Raw genomic sequence first — 20848 nt, forward strand, 5'->3', positions numbered from 1 at the left:
TAGTAATAGAGGACATTTTTTTATGAAGAAAGGGATATATTAATCGATTTACAAGAATATGACGTTTTTTAAACAAGCACAGTGTAAGTTTATTTTTTTCTTGCAAAATCGACTCCTAGAATTATAAAATCTTAAGGCATACACACACATATATATATGTATATATATATTTTTTACATAGGTCATGTACATACGAGAAATGGCCCTGTTTACTAAATATGTAAAAATAATAAATAACAATCGATACGCGCGCTTTTCACAAATAAGACTTTTACATATGTGTGCAGCAGTGTATCTCTTTAAAAATAATTCATAGATTTCGTATAGAGATTTGGTGTACGAATGCCTGGATTCACGATAATTATGAGGTGGTCATCACCTTGATATGATCAGTTTTATGCGCTTAACATCTTAACCATTATTATTCTATTATTATAAATTTATATATTCCACATATAGCCATATATAAAAAGCACCAGCATGCACATCTCATACGCAATTAATCCGAATCGTGTCATTGAGAAATCATTACATACTTTTTCTTTGTACTATGTATGAGGCATTTCTAAAGAATCAAGTACCATTTTGAACGAGATACGCGGGGATTGTAGGAACGCATCGTATGCATCAGCGATCGTACAAAAAGCTTCACTTTCATAATATTAAGTTTATAGGGAAATCGTTAGACATCGAATGCAGAATGTTCCAAGAGCAGGTATATGCTGCATTTTGTACAAACATCAAATTCGCATATAAATACTGGGTATTTATAGCAAGATCTCGCTTAAATAAAAATCGCGTCGCTTTAACGCTCTCAGATGTATGTCGCGAGAATAAGGCAAATTTAGATTACAAAGCTAAAATTACAATTTATGCCTATCTCTTATGTAATAAATTAATCCATAATTATTTTTATTCTTATTTATCATTATCATCATTATTATTTTATCACAAGCCAATGGTGTATGAAACACTTAAAATACTGTCAGTAGCTTAAGAGCTGCACAAAGCGTTGATAGAATAAGGACGTTTAACCTGATCTTACGATTATATCTTAAGGTTGTATTCCGGAAAGATCAATCACAATATATTATTTGTCTTATATACTCGGTGGCTCGAGTATTTCGTTAAAATTCATAATAAAGAGAATATAAACCAGTCGGTAAATAAATCACTCGTTTACCGCTAATGATATCCTATGCGGTTCATACATTCTTTGGAAATCTTAACTGGTCTTAAGTAAAAAAATTTGAAATATAATATATTCCATTTATACGCACAACCGATGCAATTCCATAATGTCAACAAAGAAAGTTCACCGTATAATGAAGAGAGTATTGTAGACAGGCAAGAGATTCTCTTCAAATTACTTTGTTAGACCTAGAAACAAAGTATGCCAAGAGTAAAGAAACCGATATCTTTTTTAAACGTAATTCGTAAAAATGTCTATCTCTGAAACTAAAACCGAAAAGAACTTGTGAAAAGAGATTATAGTTAATCGAAACTTTCTACTATATAGCGAGCAGCCATTCAGATTTTCTACGGAGTATAAAAGAATTGTGCATCTTACCGTAAATATGCAAAAAAAATGAGACACAGGCCAAACACAAAGAAAAATAATCTCTTACAGTTGTATCGCGTAATGTAGCGTATCCTTATATAGATCCTAAATAGAGTAAGCACCGTTTCTATAAACTCAATAGTGCGACGTTGCGTATCCCTTCCAAATATAAAGAAAACTTTAATCGATTGTTCCAGAAATATATCGGCTTGCATCACATAAAGACCGTGCGTAGCGTCTATCTTCTTACCGCCCGTTTCAATTATCTGGTCACAAATGTGGATCTTGAGAAAAATGTATCGTGCATTATTACATCGCGCAACATAAAAGGAAAATTGTGAAAATTACAAGCTGTGACCTACTCGGTGCCGGAAATGGGCATGCAGCAGCTCGTACGATGCTGGGACTGCTGTTTAGAGAGATCGACAGTGTCTTCCACTAAAGGCCGCTCTAATCTAGCTTCGAGTCGCGCCCATGCGTCAACCGCTGCCCCAAAAGCTGCCTCGACATTAGTGGCGTCTTTCGCCGAAGTTTCAACTAGCGGAGGATTACCGTTCTCCGAACACCAAGCTTGAGCCTCTTCCGTATAAACTTGTCTCTCGGATTCAGGAACGTCCACCTGCAAGGAAAGGGACGTGTCTCTTACTTACAACACGCACAATATAAGATTACTCGACGGTAATCTTGCATATGTTAATCCTGATGAGCCTACCTTATTGCCAACAACAATAAATGGAAAAGTGGAGCCCTCCTGAACGTCCGCGTACTTAAGAAATTCAGATCTCCATAGCGCAAGATTTTTGAAACTCGTCCTATCGTCCACCGCGTAAGTAAGCAGGCAAATGTCCGAGCCTCTGTAAAACGGCGTTCTGAGAGTCTTGAACCTCTCCTGCCCGGCTGTGTCCCATATTTGCAGCGTGTACGCCTCGCCGTTGATCTCGATATCCTTATTCAGAAACTCCACCCCGATGGTATGGAAACTGTGCTCGTCGAAGTGATTCGACACGAATCTGTTCATAAGGCAGGATTTCCCGACACCGCCGTCACCGAGGATCACCACTTTCAGGAGGGTGGACCTTTGCGAATTTCGATTTTGAAGATTGCCGCCGCTCCTGCTCGTACTCACCGACGTTGAATCGTTCGCCGACATCTTCCAATTTTAGAGGGGGGTTGTCAGCTTACCTATCTATCCTCTCTGCGGTATTTTAATTATCTCTAAGCAGCTACCTTAACACGCGCAAAATTATCTTGGCACGCGAACGGAGCTTCGTTCGACGGCTATTCTCAACAAATAAGCAAGGGTGCACTCAACAAACATTCGTTCAAGCTCAGTCGAACCTTGTAGCTTCGCTGAATCAGCTGATCTGGAAACGGGGACGGGGACCGGGGACCTCAGTTTCGGAAAGGCTTCAGTTTCTCATTCTCGGTGCTCGCCGAATTACGTGTCGAAACATAATCCGCCTCCTCGCGCGTTATCCGTGAGATTTATCCCTCCTCTCCGCTCTTCCTATCTCTCTCTTCTCTCTTTCTCTCTCTCTCTCTCTGTCGCTCACATTAAGCAGCTAGCGCATGAGATCGACTACCTTGACGTCTTTATTCTCTCGTAATTCCGCTGCATAACCTCGCGGTTACGCGGCTCGGTCAGCGCGAATCTCTCGTCGACCGCTCGAATTTCGATGCCTCGGCGATGCTCGGCGAGCGGAGAGGGTCGTCCGGCGCGGGACCAGCTCGCCCGTCCACCCTCGTCTCCGCCGATTTTAATTCAACTGTCGCGCTCGCGGTAAGTACGACGAGCGGGCGAGGATAAGGATAAGGTCCTTTCGTCCTTTGTTGTCGCGACACTCTCGCGGGGCCGGGGTCGTCAGCAGGGCCAGCGGCCAGCGCATTCCCGCGAATCTCCAACAATCTCCGACGGCGTCCTGGATCGCGCGCATCGATTTCCGGCGGTTTCAGCACCAGCACCACTCGATCGACGAACACCTACGGTCCTCGGTCACACACATTTTCGGCCGGGCGGGCGCTCGCCTCGACACAATCGGCCACATTGCACTTGCAGATTGCGGACGACAAGAAGAAACGCCCGTCTCACGGGCGGGCGGCGGTGAGGAAGGGAGGAGGGCGATCGTCGTCGTCGCCCGTCGGGGTGGTCCTCGCGAACATGGCTACCCGCGACTATAAATAATAACCAGCCGCCCGCGCCGCGCCGTCACGGATCCGAGAATATTTATGGACGTGGCACGTATCGCCAGCTGGGTCGGGGACGACCCATGACCGCATTTCCGGTCGTTGATTCGAGTATTCATTGTCGTCCTGCCATATTTAATTCCTTCACGTCAGCTGTCTGCGAGAGTATCTAGATGCTCGATCTCGGAAATAGCTGACCTCGGACACGGGGGGCAACCGGGCAGCCGTTCGACCCCCGCGAGGAAGCGACGTTTCGTGTTTCTCTTTGTGCGACGTGTGAAGTCTAAAATAAAGAATATATATCACGAAAATCATCCTTCTAGATAATAAATACTGTATATAAAAAAATATACTGATAAATACTAGGACTTGATTGTATTTTTATCATCGCTTCGCTTTCAGAGTTCCCTCTTGCTCTGCGTCGCCCCTGCTGCGCGACCACGTGAGCGAATATTAGAGAGAGAGAGAGAGAGAGAGGAGATATGCATGTGTATATATAAATAAACAGCTGACTACGACAATAACAACTTGACCCTTTCTTTATTAAGCATTTATTGTAAAACTGATTCTCCTTTAACGTCTGTTGGAAAATTCGAGGAAGCCGCTGTAATTGCGCGATTCCCGATTCCCGTATCGTTAGTAACGTAATTTTGTCAGCGAGAGTGAACGGAAAGCGGTGCTTCCCAACCGGACTTTTGGCAGAATGATGAATACTCTGGCCCCGAAAGTGGAAAAGGTAGTTTTCCACGCTAGAACAGCGTGGAAAGCGTTAAATGGAGTATTTGCTGTTTACAAACCGCCAATGGTCACGTATTTAAACGCACGGGATACCATAATTCTTCGTCTCTGCGAAGGTTAGGATATGCCTGTAATTTATTCTACTGTGATATTTTATAGATGACAGATAATACTCGTTTGCTCGATTTAATTCAATTCTTGTTTCTTCGTCCCTCCCAATCACAAAAAAATATATTGTTTTATTTTTAATATAAAATAACAGCTGTGTGAAAGAAGCAGCTCTTAATCCTTGACTCTTTTCATATTTGAAATAAAAAAAAAAATGGAGCAAATAAGGGACAAAAAATTTATATAAAGGGTGTAATTAAGACAATCTTGTTACTTTTGATCTAATTTTTAGATTTGAACGGTATGCGGGTACGTCCACCGATCAAACATGTGCGCATTGAAGGTGACACAACCAAGAAGATGAAGGTGCTTGTACATCCGAGCTACGCGGATCATCCATTAGTCGTAGGTCCACGATATCAACCTAAAGACTTTAAATTGATATGCGCTAATTACCTGAGCAAAGATATGTCGGGTCTTATGGTCTGTGGTATTAACAATGGTACCAGCTGGGCTCACAAATTGAAGGATTCTAAATCTCCGACCAGTTATCGAGTTAAAGGCCTCTTGGGGCAGGCAACAGACACCTATTTTATAACTGGGAAAATCGTCGAAAAATCTACATATAAATATATTAAGCGCAGTGCAATAGACAAAATATGCGCTTCCATGCAGTCTGCTCATCAAAGAAAGATGTTCGAGTATGTTATACGATAGATATGTATAATATTGTTCATTAGTTATGTCAGATTTAATTTATATTGATTTTCCTAGATTATGTGGAGTGAATATGCAGAGTCAAGCTGCATACGAGTTAGCTGTGCAAGGTCCAGTGAGACCTGCCGATACAAACATTCCAATGATATATAACATAAAATGTATAGACTTTACATCTCCTGAATTCACATTAGGTAAATGTTATAATATCTATTAAATATAAACCGTATTGATATTAATAACTTTACCATATTGATTATTAATAATTTTTAACATATTTTTTTCAGAAATTGTTTGCATTAACGAGAACGACATGTATTTAAAAACTTTGGTTCACGACTTGGGAATTCAGCTCCACAGTGTCGCTACGTGCACTCAAATACAGTGTTTCCGGTATGGGCTATTTCATCTAAATCTTGCTCTATTGAAAAAACATTGGGAGTTGCAAAACATTTGTAATAATATTGAACAGTGTAACGCTATAATTAATGAAGACGGTTCTTTATTGAATCAAAACAATCCGATATTGACAGAACGAGGTAAATAATTGAAATCTTTTTCAAATTGTAACCAAATGTACATAGTAAAAGTAGGCCATGTAAATTGCTAGCAAAAAGGAAGACAGCTGTAATGATTTATACATATGTAACAAATTTCTCGTTCCATAAGAAAATAATCTAAATCTGTGCATTAGTAGAATGAAAGTAAAATAAAAATCATTTAAATTGCCATGGTATTAAGTAACATACGTGCACATATTAATACAGGCACGTTTCTTTCATTCTGCTTGCAACAATATGAATATATCGTTAACCATCAGTTTTTCACATCATTTGTTTACGTAGTGAATTTATGAAAGAGAATTTGAACACGATGGAAATCGAGATTATTTTGTCATGGAACAAAATAAACATTAGAAAATATACATGTGAATATATATACATGTAAAAATATTATTTTTATAACGAAAATAAATGTTTGTTCCGCCAATAATGTTTAACCAAAAATTATTTTTATATTTTTATGTTCTGTGTTTCCCTCTGCAGGAAATAAAAATCGTGATATATTTATTACATTGACAATAAAATAGTAAAACTATTAAGTCTCTCTTTTTTTCGAGATATTACGTTCTCTACTACGACTTCTTCTCCGACTTTGGCTACAGTCAGAATCATCGGATCTGTCATAGAGCCTTTTCTCAGATTTTCCTTTTACTTTCTGTTTATTCGGCCACTGCTGCATCTTCATACTTTTTGCTATTACACGTTTTTGGTGATCGAGTTGTGGGAATAAATCTACAAAAATGAACAAATTTTCCTTATTAAAAATTTAAAGATATTACAATTTTTTAATTAAAATAGATTATTATAAATTTCAAATATAAGTAATAGTTTATTCTTCGTTCATATCAAGTATATTTTAATAAGATTTTAACGAAGCTTTATATAGTTATCAAGATATTTGAGATATTTAATAATTAAAAATTTGTATAAGAAAAAAAATCAAATTTTGGCTAAGAAAAGATAGATTCTGTATTGCGATATATCTACTGACGATATATCTATTAATGATTTTTTAATCATCTTGTATAATTATTTTATCATTTTTATGCATGTAATACCTTGTGATTTTTCTAAAGCTTCTTTGGCAGAGTTCATTTCCGCTTCTTGGATACTATGTCCCGAAGCCGTAGCCAGTCGTTTTCCTTGAAAATATACAGCGACTGTATAAACTCTTGTATTAGTTGGCCCTTTACACTCGATGACTCTGAAGAAAAAGTAAACCATATAAGATTATAGAAATGCAACTTGCAAACATTTAATCCTTGTGATACATCTCTAGCAAGAATTGAGACATTTGCAAAAATGATTTGACGACTATTATTGTAATTTTAAAATTGTTTTTGTAGATTAAAAACTTACTTGTACACGGGAATATCTGGTTCACCACCGTCCATAGTTCTTAAAGTTAAGCAACACTGTTGTAGTTTGCTCTTTGGATCATTCCAGTCCTGATTCATGATAAAATCTTGCAAACGTGGGAAGAAGCATACATCACAAAACACGTGACAATACTTTAAACCCTTATCGACATAAAGTGCGCCAAGAAAAGCTTCTAATAAATCTGCTCTATCTTTTGTCTTTAATTCGGCTTTCGGATTCCCGTAAAGCGCATATTGAGTCATACCGAGATCGTCACAGACAACTGCTTGCGTTTTATTATTTACAAGGGAACTCCGTAACAACTGTGTACAAATATAACAATCGATTGTAATAGAAAAAAAATAATCATCAAAATGATCTACGAATAATATCGCTTACCGATAAATGTCCTTCGTGATGTTCCGGAAAGAACTTATACAAGTATTCAGAAACGATAAGCTGCAACACGGTGTCTCCTAGGAATTCTAGCCGTTGATTAGATCCTAATGTTAAATTAGTATACCCTATACTACGATCCGTAAACGCTCTAGCAAGAAGACGGATATGAGTGAATTCTATTCCAATTGATTCCTCGAACTTGGTCAATTTCTGGTAACGCACAACATAAGAAAAGATAAAAGAAGCATTTCAACAGTCGAGCGAAAACGTTTGTTCCAAATAGCTGAGCGATACCTGCAACAGTTCGAAGCTGGGAATCCACTGTCTATCTCCTGTCGGTTCCTGTTCCTGAAGGGGATGTCGTGGATAATTCACCCAAACTTTGGCAAGATCTTCTTCACCTTTGAAGAGTGTCTCCCCGAAGACCCGATCAGCTACTTCTATCCCTCCATCGAGAAACAGCGAGCCCATCAACGCTTCGAAGCAATTCGCCATTGCATGCCTCAGCTCCAAGTCATGGCAGAGATCACTACCGTGCGCATAGAGCATGTATTCCTCCAGATTCAGTTTTTTCGCCAACACGGCGAGATGCTGATTTTGCACGATCGCCGCTCTGTAAGTAGCCAAACCGCCCTCCTCCAAATCCGGAAACATATGGAAGAGATGGATGGAGGTGAGAAACTCGACCACCGCGTCGCCGAGAAATTCTAGTCGTTCATTGTGTGCTATCGAGGACTCCGTTTCCGTTTTCGCGCCGAATCTGGACATTATGTTGATCAACGTGTTGATACCGCGTTTACGCGTGTTCATATAGTGGATCCTGCGGTCGCCGTACTCGGGCTGCCTTATGCCACAATTCGTCAGGGAGTTCCGCGCGTGATCCGGATTTGTGCCGAAATTCTCACGGTAGCTGGGATGCGTGAGAGCCAGCTGGAGCAGGTACCTGTTTTTGAACTCGTATCCCAATGTGCGTTCCAGATTGTCCAGAGATTTGTGGAACCTCAAGTGGCAGACTAGTACCGGTATCAACATCGCGTGCTGCACGATATCGCACATAATGCCGGTTCTGTAAAATCCTTCGGAGCTGACGTCGACCGTGACGTCTCGCTTCATTTTGCTCTGGGTGCGTAACTCCTGCAATTTATTCTCCTTTGCCTCTAATTTTCTCTTATCTTCGAAGGACGGTTTCGACATGTTTGCGAGTAGATGTCGAAATTTCACGTAATCTCTCCAGGCTTTTTGGTAACTAGATAAATTTATAAAATGCACGTTATAAATGCATACAACTCTATTTAAAGCACAAGCAGCGTGTGTTTAAAAAATGTAACTTCCAAAAAATTTAAAGAGAGGTTTCATGTTTCTTATACATTAATTAGATTAAATTACTTCTGAAAAATTCTGCGACTTTAGGCATAAAATCTAATTATTTCTATGTTAGTTATTATTAATATAATTATTTGTGTGAAATAAAGTTACTACATATAATTAAAAACATAATAACTCTTTAAACTGATCAGGAATCGAAATATTAAGATCCTGCAATTATGTGATATATTATTGATTGATAAGTATAAAATACTTACTCTGCATTTCCTGCGTAGCTAAGCTGTGGTGGACGGATACCAAAGTGAACTATCTCGGGATAAGCAAGCGATACCTTGTTGGATTGGTCTTCTTGATTCCTATCCAGCTGATCAACGCGAACGCTGCACGGTTTTTTCCCTGGATAAGTCACGACCATTCCCTTTACCTCGTCAGCAAAATCTTGCCATTTGTATTGTGGCATCACCACCAATCTAGATAGGTCGTTTGGATTTATTAAAAGAGTACTGCTCTTTATCAAATAATTCAGAACTTCATTCATCGATAGGACCTCTTGACCGTTGTCAGTCAAGTCACGTACAAATCTCGGCATAAAATGAAACTGTCCGCAGCCGGATTTATCCTGTGCAGCGTGTAGATCAAAATCTACAAGCTCCAAAATCTCTTTAAACAAATACGTTTCTGTAAAAATTTAAAATATTTTCGTTAGGACGAATATTGTGAGAAAATTTGTTTTGTTATAAAGTAGAGGAAACTGCTTACGAAAGAAGTCCAGCTCCTGTATTGTAAAATTTTCCGGCAATTTCTCTTCTATGTAAAGAATTGTGTATTCAATATTAAATCTAATAACTTTGCACGTAGGTAACTTGACCAATGGAAAGTGAGAAAGCATAGAGAAGCCTTCAAATATAAATTCATGTTCGTCATGTTTGATAATCGTCGGTGTCTTGGTGAGAAAATTTGTCGGCGGACTGATCGTTATCCTATAGTGATATAATTTATCCGCATTATTCGTACTTAAATTACACTTGTTTGTTGCACCTTCTCCAGCATAAATCCCGTGTCTTATACCCGAGCGTCTTGATTTCGCGCTACATCTACATAATGGACCGTCGTTCATCTATAATTAAAAAAATTACAATACATTTTTAAAGTTTTAAAGTTAATGTAAAAAAAATAGATTTATAAAACATCTCTCGATATTACTTCTCCAGGATCGTTGAACCACATTTCAGGATGCAATCTTTGTGGATGCTGTTTCTTCGCCATTAACTCCTCCATCGTTCTATCATCTTCATCCATAGAATTTTCACTATCGGATGAAGAGCTACTGCAAGCTTCAGACTTATGACGACAAAGACGCGCTCTTGTTTTTCTTGGAGGTGGTTCATAAGGCGGCTAAGAAAAATAACAAAAAATAATTTTACGCAATTCCTTTACATAAGACAATTTATGGAAAATAAATGTGTACCTGCAATTCCCTTGCTCCAGCAGCTCTGTCTATCAACGCTGTCTTAAACCTTGTACACAATTCTTCTAGCTTAGGAGTACTTTTCATTATTTTCGGATCATTTTCATCCCTGACATAGTAAAGATCCGCTGGCGATGTGCGTGTCCAAATCTTTTTCTCATTTTCAAGTATACCTTTAGATCCCATTGCTGATAATTCATTTAGTTTTCGCTTTATGTCCTTACTCGTTGCACAATAATTACGTCTAATAACAATTTTCATAATTACTTAAATATTTTATTTTGTAAGCACACATATAACTTTTGTATGCAACAAGAATCAACACGATAACCAATGAATTTCACGTTTTTTCTGAAAAATAAATTTTACATGCAAGGACCAATGCAATTACAAAACTCTTACCTATATTTTTCTAACAATATCTCTCTCTCAGTAGGACCCTTTGTTCGTTTACCGTTGTTGGTTGGCGTAGCGTCTCTAGTTGAAGTAGGCTCCCGCGATTTTGATCTTTTCCTGCTTTTACTGCTTACGTACGACTCTTCTGAATGAGATGTACAACTTCCATGTTTTTTAGATAGAGATCTTTCATGGTGCTTACTATCGTACGTGGAGTCTCTCGAACTAGATGTCCCTCTATCGCGCTGATGATATCTGTCTCTGTGATTCTGATATTGCGATCTAAACACTTTTTCTTGCTTACTACGTGGACTTCTAGATCTCTGTCTGCTAATTGCGCGCTTGGGCATTTCCCTGTTATCGTATTTCCATTTAGGCTCTTCCAGTCTTGGCGACGTTTCGTACATCTGCGTTGGACATAATCTCTCCTTGTTGTACGTTGTCCCGCTCGTATCGTAGCACGGAGTAGGAGTACTTTGATACGTTGTCCAGCTCGCAGAGAAGTTATTGGAGCGCCAATCGTTACCAGCATTGTCATTATATACATTTTCAGATTTCACATTCCAGCTTGCATAATTATCATTCGTATATTCGCGTGCGGAATCCGTTCCGCCGTAATACTGATCGCCGTACTGTGAATTCATTCGATTCTGGTAAGGAATATGGGTAGGAAAATTGGCCGATTCATTATGATAGGTAGGAGGTGTAAAATGGTACATTGAATTCGGTAGATTAACATCGGTATGGATATTCGATACATTCGGAGGAAGGATATTTGAGACATTGGGCGGAGGAATGTTTGGTATATTAAGAGAAGGAATACCTGATACATTGGGAGGAGGCACGTTGTAGGAATACGAAGAATTGTAATTGGGAGGCTGAGTGTAGTCGGGAAAGTTGGACACTTGAGGAATAGGATAATACTTCGCATCTTGGTGACCCACTTCGGTGTTCCAACAGTATGTCTGATCCGTCATTGTCACGCGAAATTATTCTCCTTAAAAGCGACTTTCAAGAAACAACGCAAAGCACTCAACGTGCCCAACGCTTTATCAACATCAACGATTTAGTATAAATTTTTTTTTTCCTTTTTTCTAATTATAGATCAAGCGTCTTCAATTCATAACTTTGGCACGTTACAATTGCTTTTGCCATCTTATCATTAATCGTTCTCCTTATATTTTTATCAGAGACTCCGGATTACTTTTTCAGTTCTCTTTCGCATGAAATATTTTGCTCTTTCACTTCTTTTCCTTTGGTATAAACTTTTACATTTTGCAAATACCTCGTGGACCTCGCGCTCGTTGATCACATCGAAACCGTCAAAAATGGTCAAAAATATCGATTGTTGATATACCGTGCACTGCGCAGTCTGCGAACGTCGGAAAAATAACTAGATTAAGGGGATGCTAAAGCCGTCCAAATTACCGACAATTCATTTCAAAGCTCTCATTTTGAAACGGCTTTACAGATCGCAAAATCCTTTTACAGGAGTAAAGTAGAGGTACTAATGAAGGGTGGGATTGTCAAATAATTAGTAATAATTGAAAAAAATTTTAAAATGCTGTCACCTCAAAACCTTATTTTCTGATATAAACAGTTGTATACGTAATATGTACGAAATTAAACTTTCCCACCCTTCAGAAGACGTGCACAAACAATAACGTACCTTTGAAATTGAGATTGAAAGCCTGGAATAAAAATGAGAGCTTTGAAACGATCGTGTATATTTTTCACAAAAATATTCACGCAGAGCAGCAATTATGTCACAGCAGTAGTTCACGGATCTTGCGAGAGATGGCGAGATGGCGCACGCAGCTGTGGGCAGTTTCGGGGTTGGCTACATTGTCTGGTTTCTACACAGCAATCGAACCAGGACAGATATATGATACAGATATCTCGATAGGTATTTTTACATTTTTTTCAATTATTACTAATTATTTTACAATCCCACCCTTCATTAGTACCTAAACTTTACTCCTGTAAAAGGATTTTGCGATCTATGAAGCCGTTTCAAAGAACGAGCTTTGAAAGATATGTGGTACAGATATCGCGTCAGACATTTTTACATTTTTTTCAATTATTACTAATTATTTTACAATCCCACCCTTCATTAGTACCTAAACTTCACTCCTGTAAAAGGATTTTGCGATCTATGAAGCCGTTTCAGAGAACGAGCTTTGAAAGATATGTGGTACAGATATCGCGTTAGGCATTTTTACATTTTTTTCAATTATTACTAATTATTTTACAATCCCACCCTTCATTAGTACCTAAACTTTACTCCTGTAAAAGGATTTTGCGATCTATGAAGCCGTTTCAAAGAACGAGCTTTGAAAGATATGGGGCCCGATTTTCTATCTACAAACGTATGCGTAAACTCTGCTCTAACAGAAAAGCTGCAAGCTTATTGGCTAAAAACTGTGCGACAGAGCAAATCAGTTTGCAGCCTTTCTGTTAGAGCAGTGTTTGCGCATATGTTTCTCGTTAGAGAATCGGGCCCATGTGGTACAGATATCTCGTTAGGCAATTTTACATTTTTTTCAATTATTACAAATTATTTTACAATCCCACCCTTCATTAGTACCTAAACTTTACTCCTGTAAAAGGATTTTGCGATCTATGGAGCCGTTTCAGAGAACGAGCTTTGAAAGATATGTGGTACAGATATCGCGTTAGGCATTTTTACATTTTTTTCAATTATTATTAATTATTTTACAATCCCACCCTTCATTAGTACCTAAACTTTACTCCTGTAAAAGGATTTTGCGATCTATGAAGCCGTTTCAAAGAACGAGCTTTGAAAGATATGTAGTACAGATATCGCGTTAGACATTTTTACATTTTTTTCAATTATTACTAATTATTTTACAATCCCACCCTTCATTAGTACCTAAACTTTACTCCTGTAAAAAGATTTTGCGATCTATGAAGCCGTTTCAAAGAACGAGCTTTGACAGATATGGGGCCCGATTTTCTATCTACAAACGTATGCGTAAACTCTGCTCTAACAGAAAAGCTGCAAGCTTATTGGCTAAAAACTGTGCGACAGAGCAAATCAGTTTGCAGCCTTTCTGTTAGAGCAGTGTTTGCGCATATGTTTCTCGTTAGAGAATCGGGCCCATGTGGTACAGATATCTCGTTAGGCAATTTTACATTTTTTTCAATTATTACAAATTATTTTACAATCCCACCCTTCATTAGTACCTAAACTTTACTCCTGTAAAAGGATTTTGCGATCTATGGAGCCGTTTCAGAGAACGAGCTTTGAAAGATATGTGGTACAGATATCGCGTTAGGCATTTTTACATTTTTTTCAATTATTATTAATTATTTTACAATCCCACCCTTCATTAGTACCTAAACTTTACTCCTGTAAAAGGATTTTGCGATCTATGAAGCCGTTTCAAAGAACGAGCTTTGAAAGATATGTAGTACAGATATCGCGTTAGACATTTTTACATTTTTTTCAATTATTACTAATTATTTTACAATCCCACCCTTCATTAGTACCTAAACTTTACTCCTGTAAAAAGATTTTGCGATCTATGAAGCCGTTTCAAAGAACGAGCTTTGACAGATATGGGGCCCGATTTTCTATCTACAAACGTATGCGTAAACTCTGCTCTAACAGAAAAGCTGCAAGCTTATTGGCTAAAAACTGTGCGACAGAGCAAATCAGTTTGCAGCCTTTCTGTTAGAGCAGTGTTTGCGCATATGTTTCTCGTTAGAGAATCGGGCCCATGTGGTACAGATATCTCGTTAGGCAATTTTACATTTTTTTCAATTATTACAAATTATTTTACAATCCCACCCTTCATTAGTACCTAAACTTTACTCCTGTAAAAGGATTTTGCGATCTATGAAGCCGTTTCAAAGAACGAGCTTTGACAGATATGTCGTACAGATGCTTCGTTAGACAAGGACAGATATCTCTCGTATTATTATTCCTTTCTCTATGTATGTAATTTGCATGCACCCATTTATTCCTCTCTCTCTCTGTCTCTGTCTCTCTCTCTCTCTCTCTCTCTCTCTCTCTCTCTCTCTCTCTCTCTCTCTCTCTCGCTCTCCCTCTTTCCCTCTCTCATTGCTGTCCCTCTCTCTCTTAATACACTGGGTAGCGTACACTTAGTATGGTAAAATCAGGATTTTTTGGAATTCTAGGGTATATTTGAAGAAAAAAAAACGGTAATGTTATTTAGGACAAAAAACTCTGTTTAATATTTCGTTGATAAAATGTTGAGAAATGTAAACGAAAATACATATATAAATGAAATATATGTTATTTTTTTTATTGTTACTGTCGAAAGTAAATAATATTACATATAAAACCGTAATGCAATTGAACATACATATTCATACACACGCACACGCAATCGCACGAGCACGATACGCATACGCACATAAATATATTATTTTTATTTTTTTTGTGGGCCCCAGGCCCCGTCCACGATGACGATGTCACGGACATGGGACTTCTCCAGGATCATGCTCCTATTACTTTGTACTAACAATAAGAATAATTCTGCATAAATTTTTATTTTGTGCCTTTATATCATATGTATTTTTCAAGCAAAGTGCATTTGCAGAATTTATGCGATGGAAGATGTATACACACACACACACACACACTACGTTAACGCGAGCGTTACTTCTGTAGTAACTTACGATATATCACTCGTTTACGCGGAGTAAATTATCGTAAGTTACTACAAAATCCCGTTTACGCGAAGGAATTATCGTAAATTACTACAGTAGAAGTAACGCTCGCGTAAACGTAGTAACAGACTCACACACTACACCATGTGTTTATATGGGGCGTTCCACGCCAAATCGGACACCATTTGGGTTTTGCATCTTCGATTTTTTTGAAAATTTTTTATGTTATAGTATTGGTTGAAAGAGGCCTCCATGATTTTTTTCAAATTTTTTTGTCGAACCGTTTTCAAAATATCGATATTTGAAAAATTACGTTATTTTTTTTTAAACGTTCATAAATTTACGAAACATGGGCCAAATGGAACGTTTTTTTTTTTCAAAAAAATTTTTTTTAATTTTTTTTAACTGTATTTCTATAAGATTTTGAAATTTTTGACACAAATTTTTGATTTACAAAAAACACGTACTGATCGATTTTCTCCAAAAATTTTTGTAAAAAACTATCATCGATTTCACAACTTTTAAGCCTAAATTTATAATGAGATAATAAATTCTTCTCTAACAAAGATTATATTCAGAGCAAAGAATCATTAGACAAGCGATATATTAGAGCTAAGACAATAACAGGAACGCAGAAATATCATTGTGTAATTCCAGACGGAGAAGGCACTTTGAGATTTAAACAATTTTCATCATCTGTTGAATCTCGAATTTTTAAAATATTTAAACGTGTAGAAAAATAAACGCTACTTAATAAAAAAAAATTTATCAAGCATAAATAATAAACGCTTTAATTTCACTGTATTTTTTTCTGAAATCAATTTGTAAACTATTTAGTAAGTAATCACTATGTCTTAGATAATTATTAATAGTAGTTCCTGTGTAAATTATTTTTTCTTTTCAGATATTTTTTAGCACAAATAAATAAAAGATGGAAATTAAAAAATCGAAAAAAGAAATAGATCCCGTTATTATCTCATTATAAATTTAGGCTTAAAAGTTGTGAAATCAATCGATGAGTTTTTTACAAAAAATTTTAGAGAAAATCGATCAATACGTGTTTTTTGTAAATCAAAAATTTTTGTCAAAAAGAACCCCGCACAAAAACCTATGGAAATGGGTTCTCGGCGAATTTGTCTGAAACTTTGGGAAAATGTTGTTCATGTCATCTTGATCAAAAGTTCTCATGGCAACAACTTTCTTTAAAACAGAATTTTTGCTCCAGGAGACCTCAAAGATGGATATTTTATCACGCGATCACAGATGATTTTACCCATTCAGCTTTTAGAATAATGATTGTGTGTGTGTATTGCATAACCCATGAAACCTGAGAACAAAATCGGTCCTTTTCAGGGCCATAATAATGTGCAAAATCCGATCGCGCAACCTTCTTGCGGTGCACATTGGATAACGCTAATCCCGACGGTTCATACTGTTATTACTGTTATTCATCAATACATTAGGTTATTAGGTTTTATGGGTTATGCAATATACACCCAAACACACACAATCATTATTCTGAAAGCTGAATGGGTGAAATCATCTGTGATCGCGTGATAAAATATCCATCTTTGAGGTCTTTTGGAGCAAAAATTCTGCTTTAAAGAGAGTTGTTGCCTTGAGAACTTTTGATCAAGATGACATGAACAACATTTTCCCAAAGTTTCAGACAAATTCGCCGAGAACCTATTTCCATAGGTTTTTGTGCGGGGTCCTTTGAAAATCTTATAGAAACACAGTTTGAAAATATTTTTTGATATTTTTTATTAAGTGTGTTTAAAAAAAAATTTGAAAAAAAACGTCCCATTTTTTTGGCCCATTTTTCGTAAAATTATGGGCGTTTAAAAAAAAAGTAACGTAATTTTTCAGAAATCGATATTTTGAAAACGGTTCGACAAAAAATTTGAAAAAAATCATGGAGGTATTTTTCAACTAATACTATAACATAAAAAATTTTTTAAAAAATCGGAGATGCAAAACCCAAATGGTGTCCGATTTGGCGCGGTACGTCTTATATATATCTTCCATCGCGTAAATTCTATAAATGAACTTTGCTGGAAAAATACATGTGATATAAAAGGCACAAAAGAAATTTATGCAAAATTATTCTTAGTACAAAGTAATCGGAGCACAATCCTGGAGACATCCCGTGTCCGCGATATCGTCATCGTGGACGAGGCTCCGGGCCCAGAGAAAAAATAATCGTAATACAAACGATAGACCCTCGATATTGTCGTACAAAATGTATGTGTATCTATCCCTATAGCTTCTTCTCCTCTCTATATTATAATGAAAGAAACGTATCCTACTGAAAAAGGCCCGTTTAGCGAAATAGGAAGCCGATGCCAGCTAGTCTCACGCGAAAAGCGAACGTCGAATTTATAACACAATGGCTGTGTTCGGGAAGCGCGCTATTAGCGCTATTGCATCATTCTATCTTTATCGCTTCATCAGGTGTAAAACAAGGATAAAATAAGCAAATAGCACTAATAGCGTCTTCCCGAACGCACCTAATAAATTAATATTTAGCATCTCTATCGAATTTCTATCAAAAAACGAGACAGGTCATTTTTTTGTTTTCTAAGAGAATTCAATCACTCTCTCTAGCCGAATTTCACTAATATTTAAACGTCAGAAACGCACGTGGTCCGAGTTAGCACAGGTCCGACAGATTTCTTTCTATATATAGACGGCATAGTTGCCAAAATATATTTCATGAAAAGAAAATTAATCTACAAAAATCAAATAATATTATGAGCATTGCACAAAAAAATATACACGAAGAATGTATTTTGAGAATCAGAAAGATTAAAAAAATGCGACAAAGTTTTTTCCCTCCGGATGAAATTCCAACGTGCACTTCTAAGGTCAACGCGCATCCTTTGCTAAACGAATGAATTCATACACGTTTTGCAGCCAGATTTTTATTGACGTGATACAGACGGGTGTACATCTGAGCCTCAATAAAGCGCAAGTTTAATCGTAAATCAGTTATGCGAAAGATCTTAGATCTTATACTTGTCAATAAAGTTATAAAATCCGCAAATAATGCGAAAATTTGCGCAGTCCCTCGTGATCGAATATAAATGGATCGCGTCGCTTCGCTAATGATCGGATGAACATTTTCTAAAAAACGCAACAAAATATTTGCTCCACTAAATAAGCTCGCACAAATCGCATCTGACAAAACTGAAATTTAACAATTATATGTAAAATCATAAAGCTATAAATTAGTTTTTGTTTTTAACAAGAGAAGTTGAGACACGTAGCGATAAAATTGAATGAATTTCCAACACGATAAAGATAAGTTTAATAATTTTTTTCTACGGTTTTCGTTTCTTTTTTAAAAAATAAAGATGTTAAAAAAAATCAAAATAAAGTAATATGTAACAAAAGTTTCTCTTGGTGTAAATTTTTAAAAGGAGAAAGCAAGTTTGAAAGAATAATATGATGAATCAACATTCTCTGAATACATATAGAAACCATTCAATTTTTTCCCGACGCGTTGTGGAAAATATGACGGCTCCGTATAATCGTTAATTACCGCTAACGAACCGTCGTAAGCAAATTCCTCGAAACGTTCGCTACAAAAGAAAACAAAAACAATTTTGGGACAAGAACGGAAGCGTTCGTTTGATCGTCATCGTCTTCGTTTCTAAGCCGAAAAGATGTACGTACTCCACTAAGATAAATTATAATTATTCTTGATATCAGCATTCGCGGCACCCTAAAGTCCCGATGGATAAAAACTAAATACTTAGTAGCATCCGAGTTTGATTTAGTCGGGCAACGTGAACACAGTTACACGTTTGCCCGTCTCTGTGAAAAAAAAAACGCGACGATCACCTTTTTTCTTTCTTTTCAAGTACTCTGTATACTTGTAAACTATAAATGTATAAAAACGATTAGGTACTCGCCGCGATGGAAAGAAAGTAACACAATACAATTTCTTTATGATTCTCAAAATCAAATCTGTTTGGATTTCTAAGCACAAGGAAAAACATCTCTTTTGCTTATGTATTATTCGACAAAGCAATGATACTCTTCATGGAGTGCAGTAACGGCTGTCGCATACTAACAATGGAAACGAAGACGAGGGCGAAAACGGATAAAAGATTGAAAAGCGCACTCGGAAGGGAAATGAAAGCACCGCGAGTTTCCTCTTCTCGACGGTCCTTCGACTTTATTCGCGAGGCAACGATACTTTACGCAAATATCCAGTATTCTGTATACAATCATAATTAGCTAATCATCCGTCGACGAAACATATCGCTCGCGTTAAAACAGCCGCTTCGGCGTAAACTGCACACGTTATGCAGTTATAGATAATTAACAAACTGAATAAAAATCTTAATTCTTAATATCATTATGTTATAATAATTAAGATTTTTATTCAGTTTGATATCTATACTGTTCATCAGCTGCGTTACCCTCTACTCTGATGCTAAGAGACTGAGTGTAATAAATCAATACTATATAAATTTAATATTTATTGCATTTGTTATAGAAGTTATTGTTTTACCCCATCAAGAATGGATCGATAGATCCTTTGAAATAGTTTTACATCATTCATTTACATTACAAGAAAAAAATTATTTGAGGTGCAAGAGATGCAGTAAATTGACAAGTCTAATAAGTACCCGCGTCAATATATACTATGTATACTAATTCACATTCTCAATTGTGCTACTGTTATTATTTGTCATCAGACAATTATAAACATACACATAATAATTAGATAGATATTATATATATATACGCATGTGTGCATAAGAATATATGTAATTTATAAAAAGCGGGTGCTTATCAGCCTTGATACGTTACTGCCTTCTGCTACGCGGACGGCCAGAAAGCATTTTCAGGTTCAGGCCGTATTGCTAAAAAATCCAAGACGCGGCAACGCCGCGCGGCGTTGCCGCGTCTATAGCATATGTCTCTCCACCGTGCGTCCGTTTGAGCAATTCAGTGGTGTGTGTACGTGTACGGACATACACCACTTCATAGAACCTGAAATTAGTTGGTAATACTGAAACCGGAGTTTCGCGTTGTCACCACGCGAGGTCTCCAATATCAGTTCGGCCTTTGCTTTTAGTTGACAGAGTTGACATTACCGACGTCGAGGAAGTTCGGCCTTAGCTTTAGCATCCCCTTAATTTCCGAGAGAGGCAGAGATGCAATTATACGGCCTTGATGAGACGCGCGCGGCGCGGCGGATGACGACGACGACGACGCTCGTCCAATCATCCGCCGTTACGTAATCGTGACCGTCGGAAATGCGGGACGCTGATTGGCCACCGCGTTATTCCCTAAACTCGACGTGTTCTTCGTACGGGGGCGACACGCCAATCGCGTTGCGAACGCGGCCTTACG

At 37.4% G+C, this 20848-nt stretch overlaps 3 protein-coding genes across 5 annotated transcripts; 1 reads left to right on the forward strand and 2 right to left on the reverse strand.

The window, feature by feature from the left end:
• Positions 1-64: 64 nt before the first annotated feature.
• Positions 65-3917, reverse strand: Rab9 (RAS oncogene family member Rab9). 3 transcript variants are annotated; one of them, XM_077405577.1, is made up of 4 exons: positions 2900-3915; positions 2274-2711; positions 1924-2180; positions 1449-1845 (listed from the first exon to the last, which is right to left on the reverse strand). In XM_077405577.1, the coding sequence occupies exons 2-4, from the start codon at positions 2709-2711 to the stop codon at positions 1824-1826; spliced, it is 717 nt and encodes a 238-aa protein (XP_077261703.1). In that variant the 5' UTR covers positions 2900-3915; the 3' UTR covers positions 1449-1823. The 3 variants fall into 3 exon arrangements, with proteins under 3 accessions (XP_077261790.1, XP_077261703.1, XP_077261622.1); XM_077405664.1 differs by lacking the exon at positions 1449-1845 and adding an exon at positions 65-1380 and having other exon boundaries at positions 2274-3917; XM_077405496.1 differs by having other exon boundaries at positions 2274-3913.
• Positions 3918-4174: 257 nt separating this feature from the next.
• On the forward strand, positions 4175-5930 carry LOC143897044 (pseudouridylate synthase TRUB2, mitochondrial). Its single transcript, XM_077405377.1, has 4 exons — positions 4175-4599; positions 4884-5292; positions 5366-5502; positions 5596-5930. The coding sequence occupies exons 1-4, from the start codon at positions 4449-4451 to the stop codon at positions 5853-5855; spliced, it is 957 nt and encodes a 318-aa protein (XP_077261503.1). The 5' UTR covers positions 4175-4448; the 3' UTR covers positions 5856-5930.
• On the reverse strand, positions 5794-12236 carry Drosha (ribonuclease 3 drosha). Its single transcript, XM_077403190.1, has 10 exons — positions 10826-12236; positions 10424-10667; positions 10159-10350; positions 9715-10072; positions 9213-9633; positions 7924-8875; positions 7630-7839; positions 7231-7553; positions 6930-7075; positions 5794-6603 (listed from the first exon to the last, which is right to left on the reverse strand). The coding sequence occupies exons 1-10, from the start codon at positions 11794-11796 to the stop codon at positions 6407-6409; spliced, it is 4014 nt and encodes a 1337-aa protein (XP_077259316.1). The 5' UTR covers positions 11797-12236; the 3' UTR covers positions 5794-6406.
• Between the last annotated feature and the right edge of the window lie 8612 nt (positions 12237-20848).

The sequence above is a fragment of the Temnothorax americanus genome, unplaced genomic scaffold, assembly GCF_048541705.1.
Source record: "Temnothorax americanus isolate GAGA-0224 unplaced genomic scaffold, ASM4854170v1 Scaffold1, whole genome shotgun sequence".
NCBI lineage: Eukaryota > Metazoa > Arthropoda > Insecta > Hymenoptera > Formicidae > Temnothorax > Temnothorax americanus.

Bases quoted from the DNA above. Each gene is read 5' to 3' on its own strand.
- Rab9 (XM_077405577.1), bottom strand. From the start codon at position 2,711: ATGTCGGCGAACGATTCAACGTCGGTGAGTACGAGCAGGAGCGGCGGC. The intron at 2,181-2,273 runs GTAGGCTCATCA...CTTTCCTTGCAG, and splicing joins TTATTGTTGTTGGCAATAAG to GTGGACGTTCCTGAATCCGA. The intron at 1,846-1,923 runs GTAGGTCACAGC...ATTTTTCTCAAG, and splicing joins ATGCCCATTTCCGGCACCGA to ATCCACATTTGTGACCAGAT.
- LOC143897044 (XM_077405377.1), top strand. From the start codon at position 4,449: ATGATGAATACTCTGGCCCCGAAAGTGGAAAAGGTAGTTTTCCACGCT. The intron at 4,600-4,883 runs GTTAGGATATGC...TCTAATTTTTAG, and splicing joins AATTCTTCGTCTCTGCGAAG to ATTTGAACGGTATGCGGGTA. The intron at 5,503-5,595 runs GTAAATGTTATA...TATTTTTTTCAG, and splicing joins ATCTCCTGAATTCACATTAG to AAATTGTTTGCATTAACGAG.
- Drosha (XM_077403190.1), bottom strand. From the start codon at position 11,796: ATGACGGATCAGACATACTGTTGGAACACCGAAGTGGGTCACCAAGAT. The intron at 10,073-10,158 runs GTAATATCGAGA...TTTTAATTATAG, and splicing joins GGTTCAACGATCCTGGAGAA to ATGAACGACGGTCCATTATG. The intron at 6,604-6,929 runs GTATTACATGCA...TCATTTTTGTAG, and splicing joins AGCTTTAGAAAAATCACAAG to ATTTATTCCCACAACTCGAT.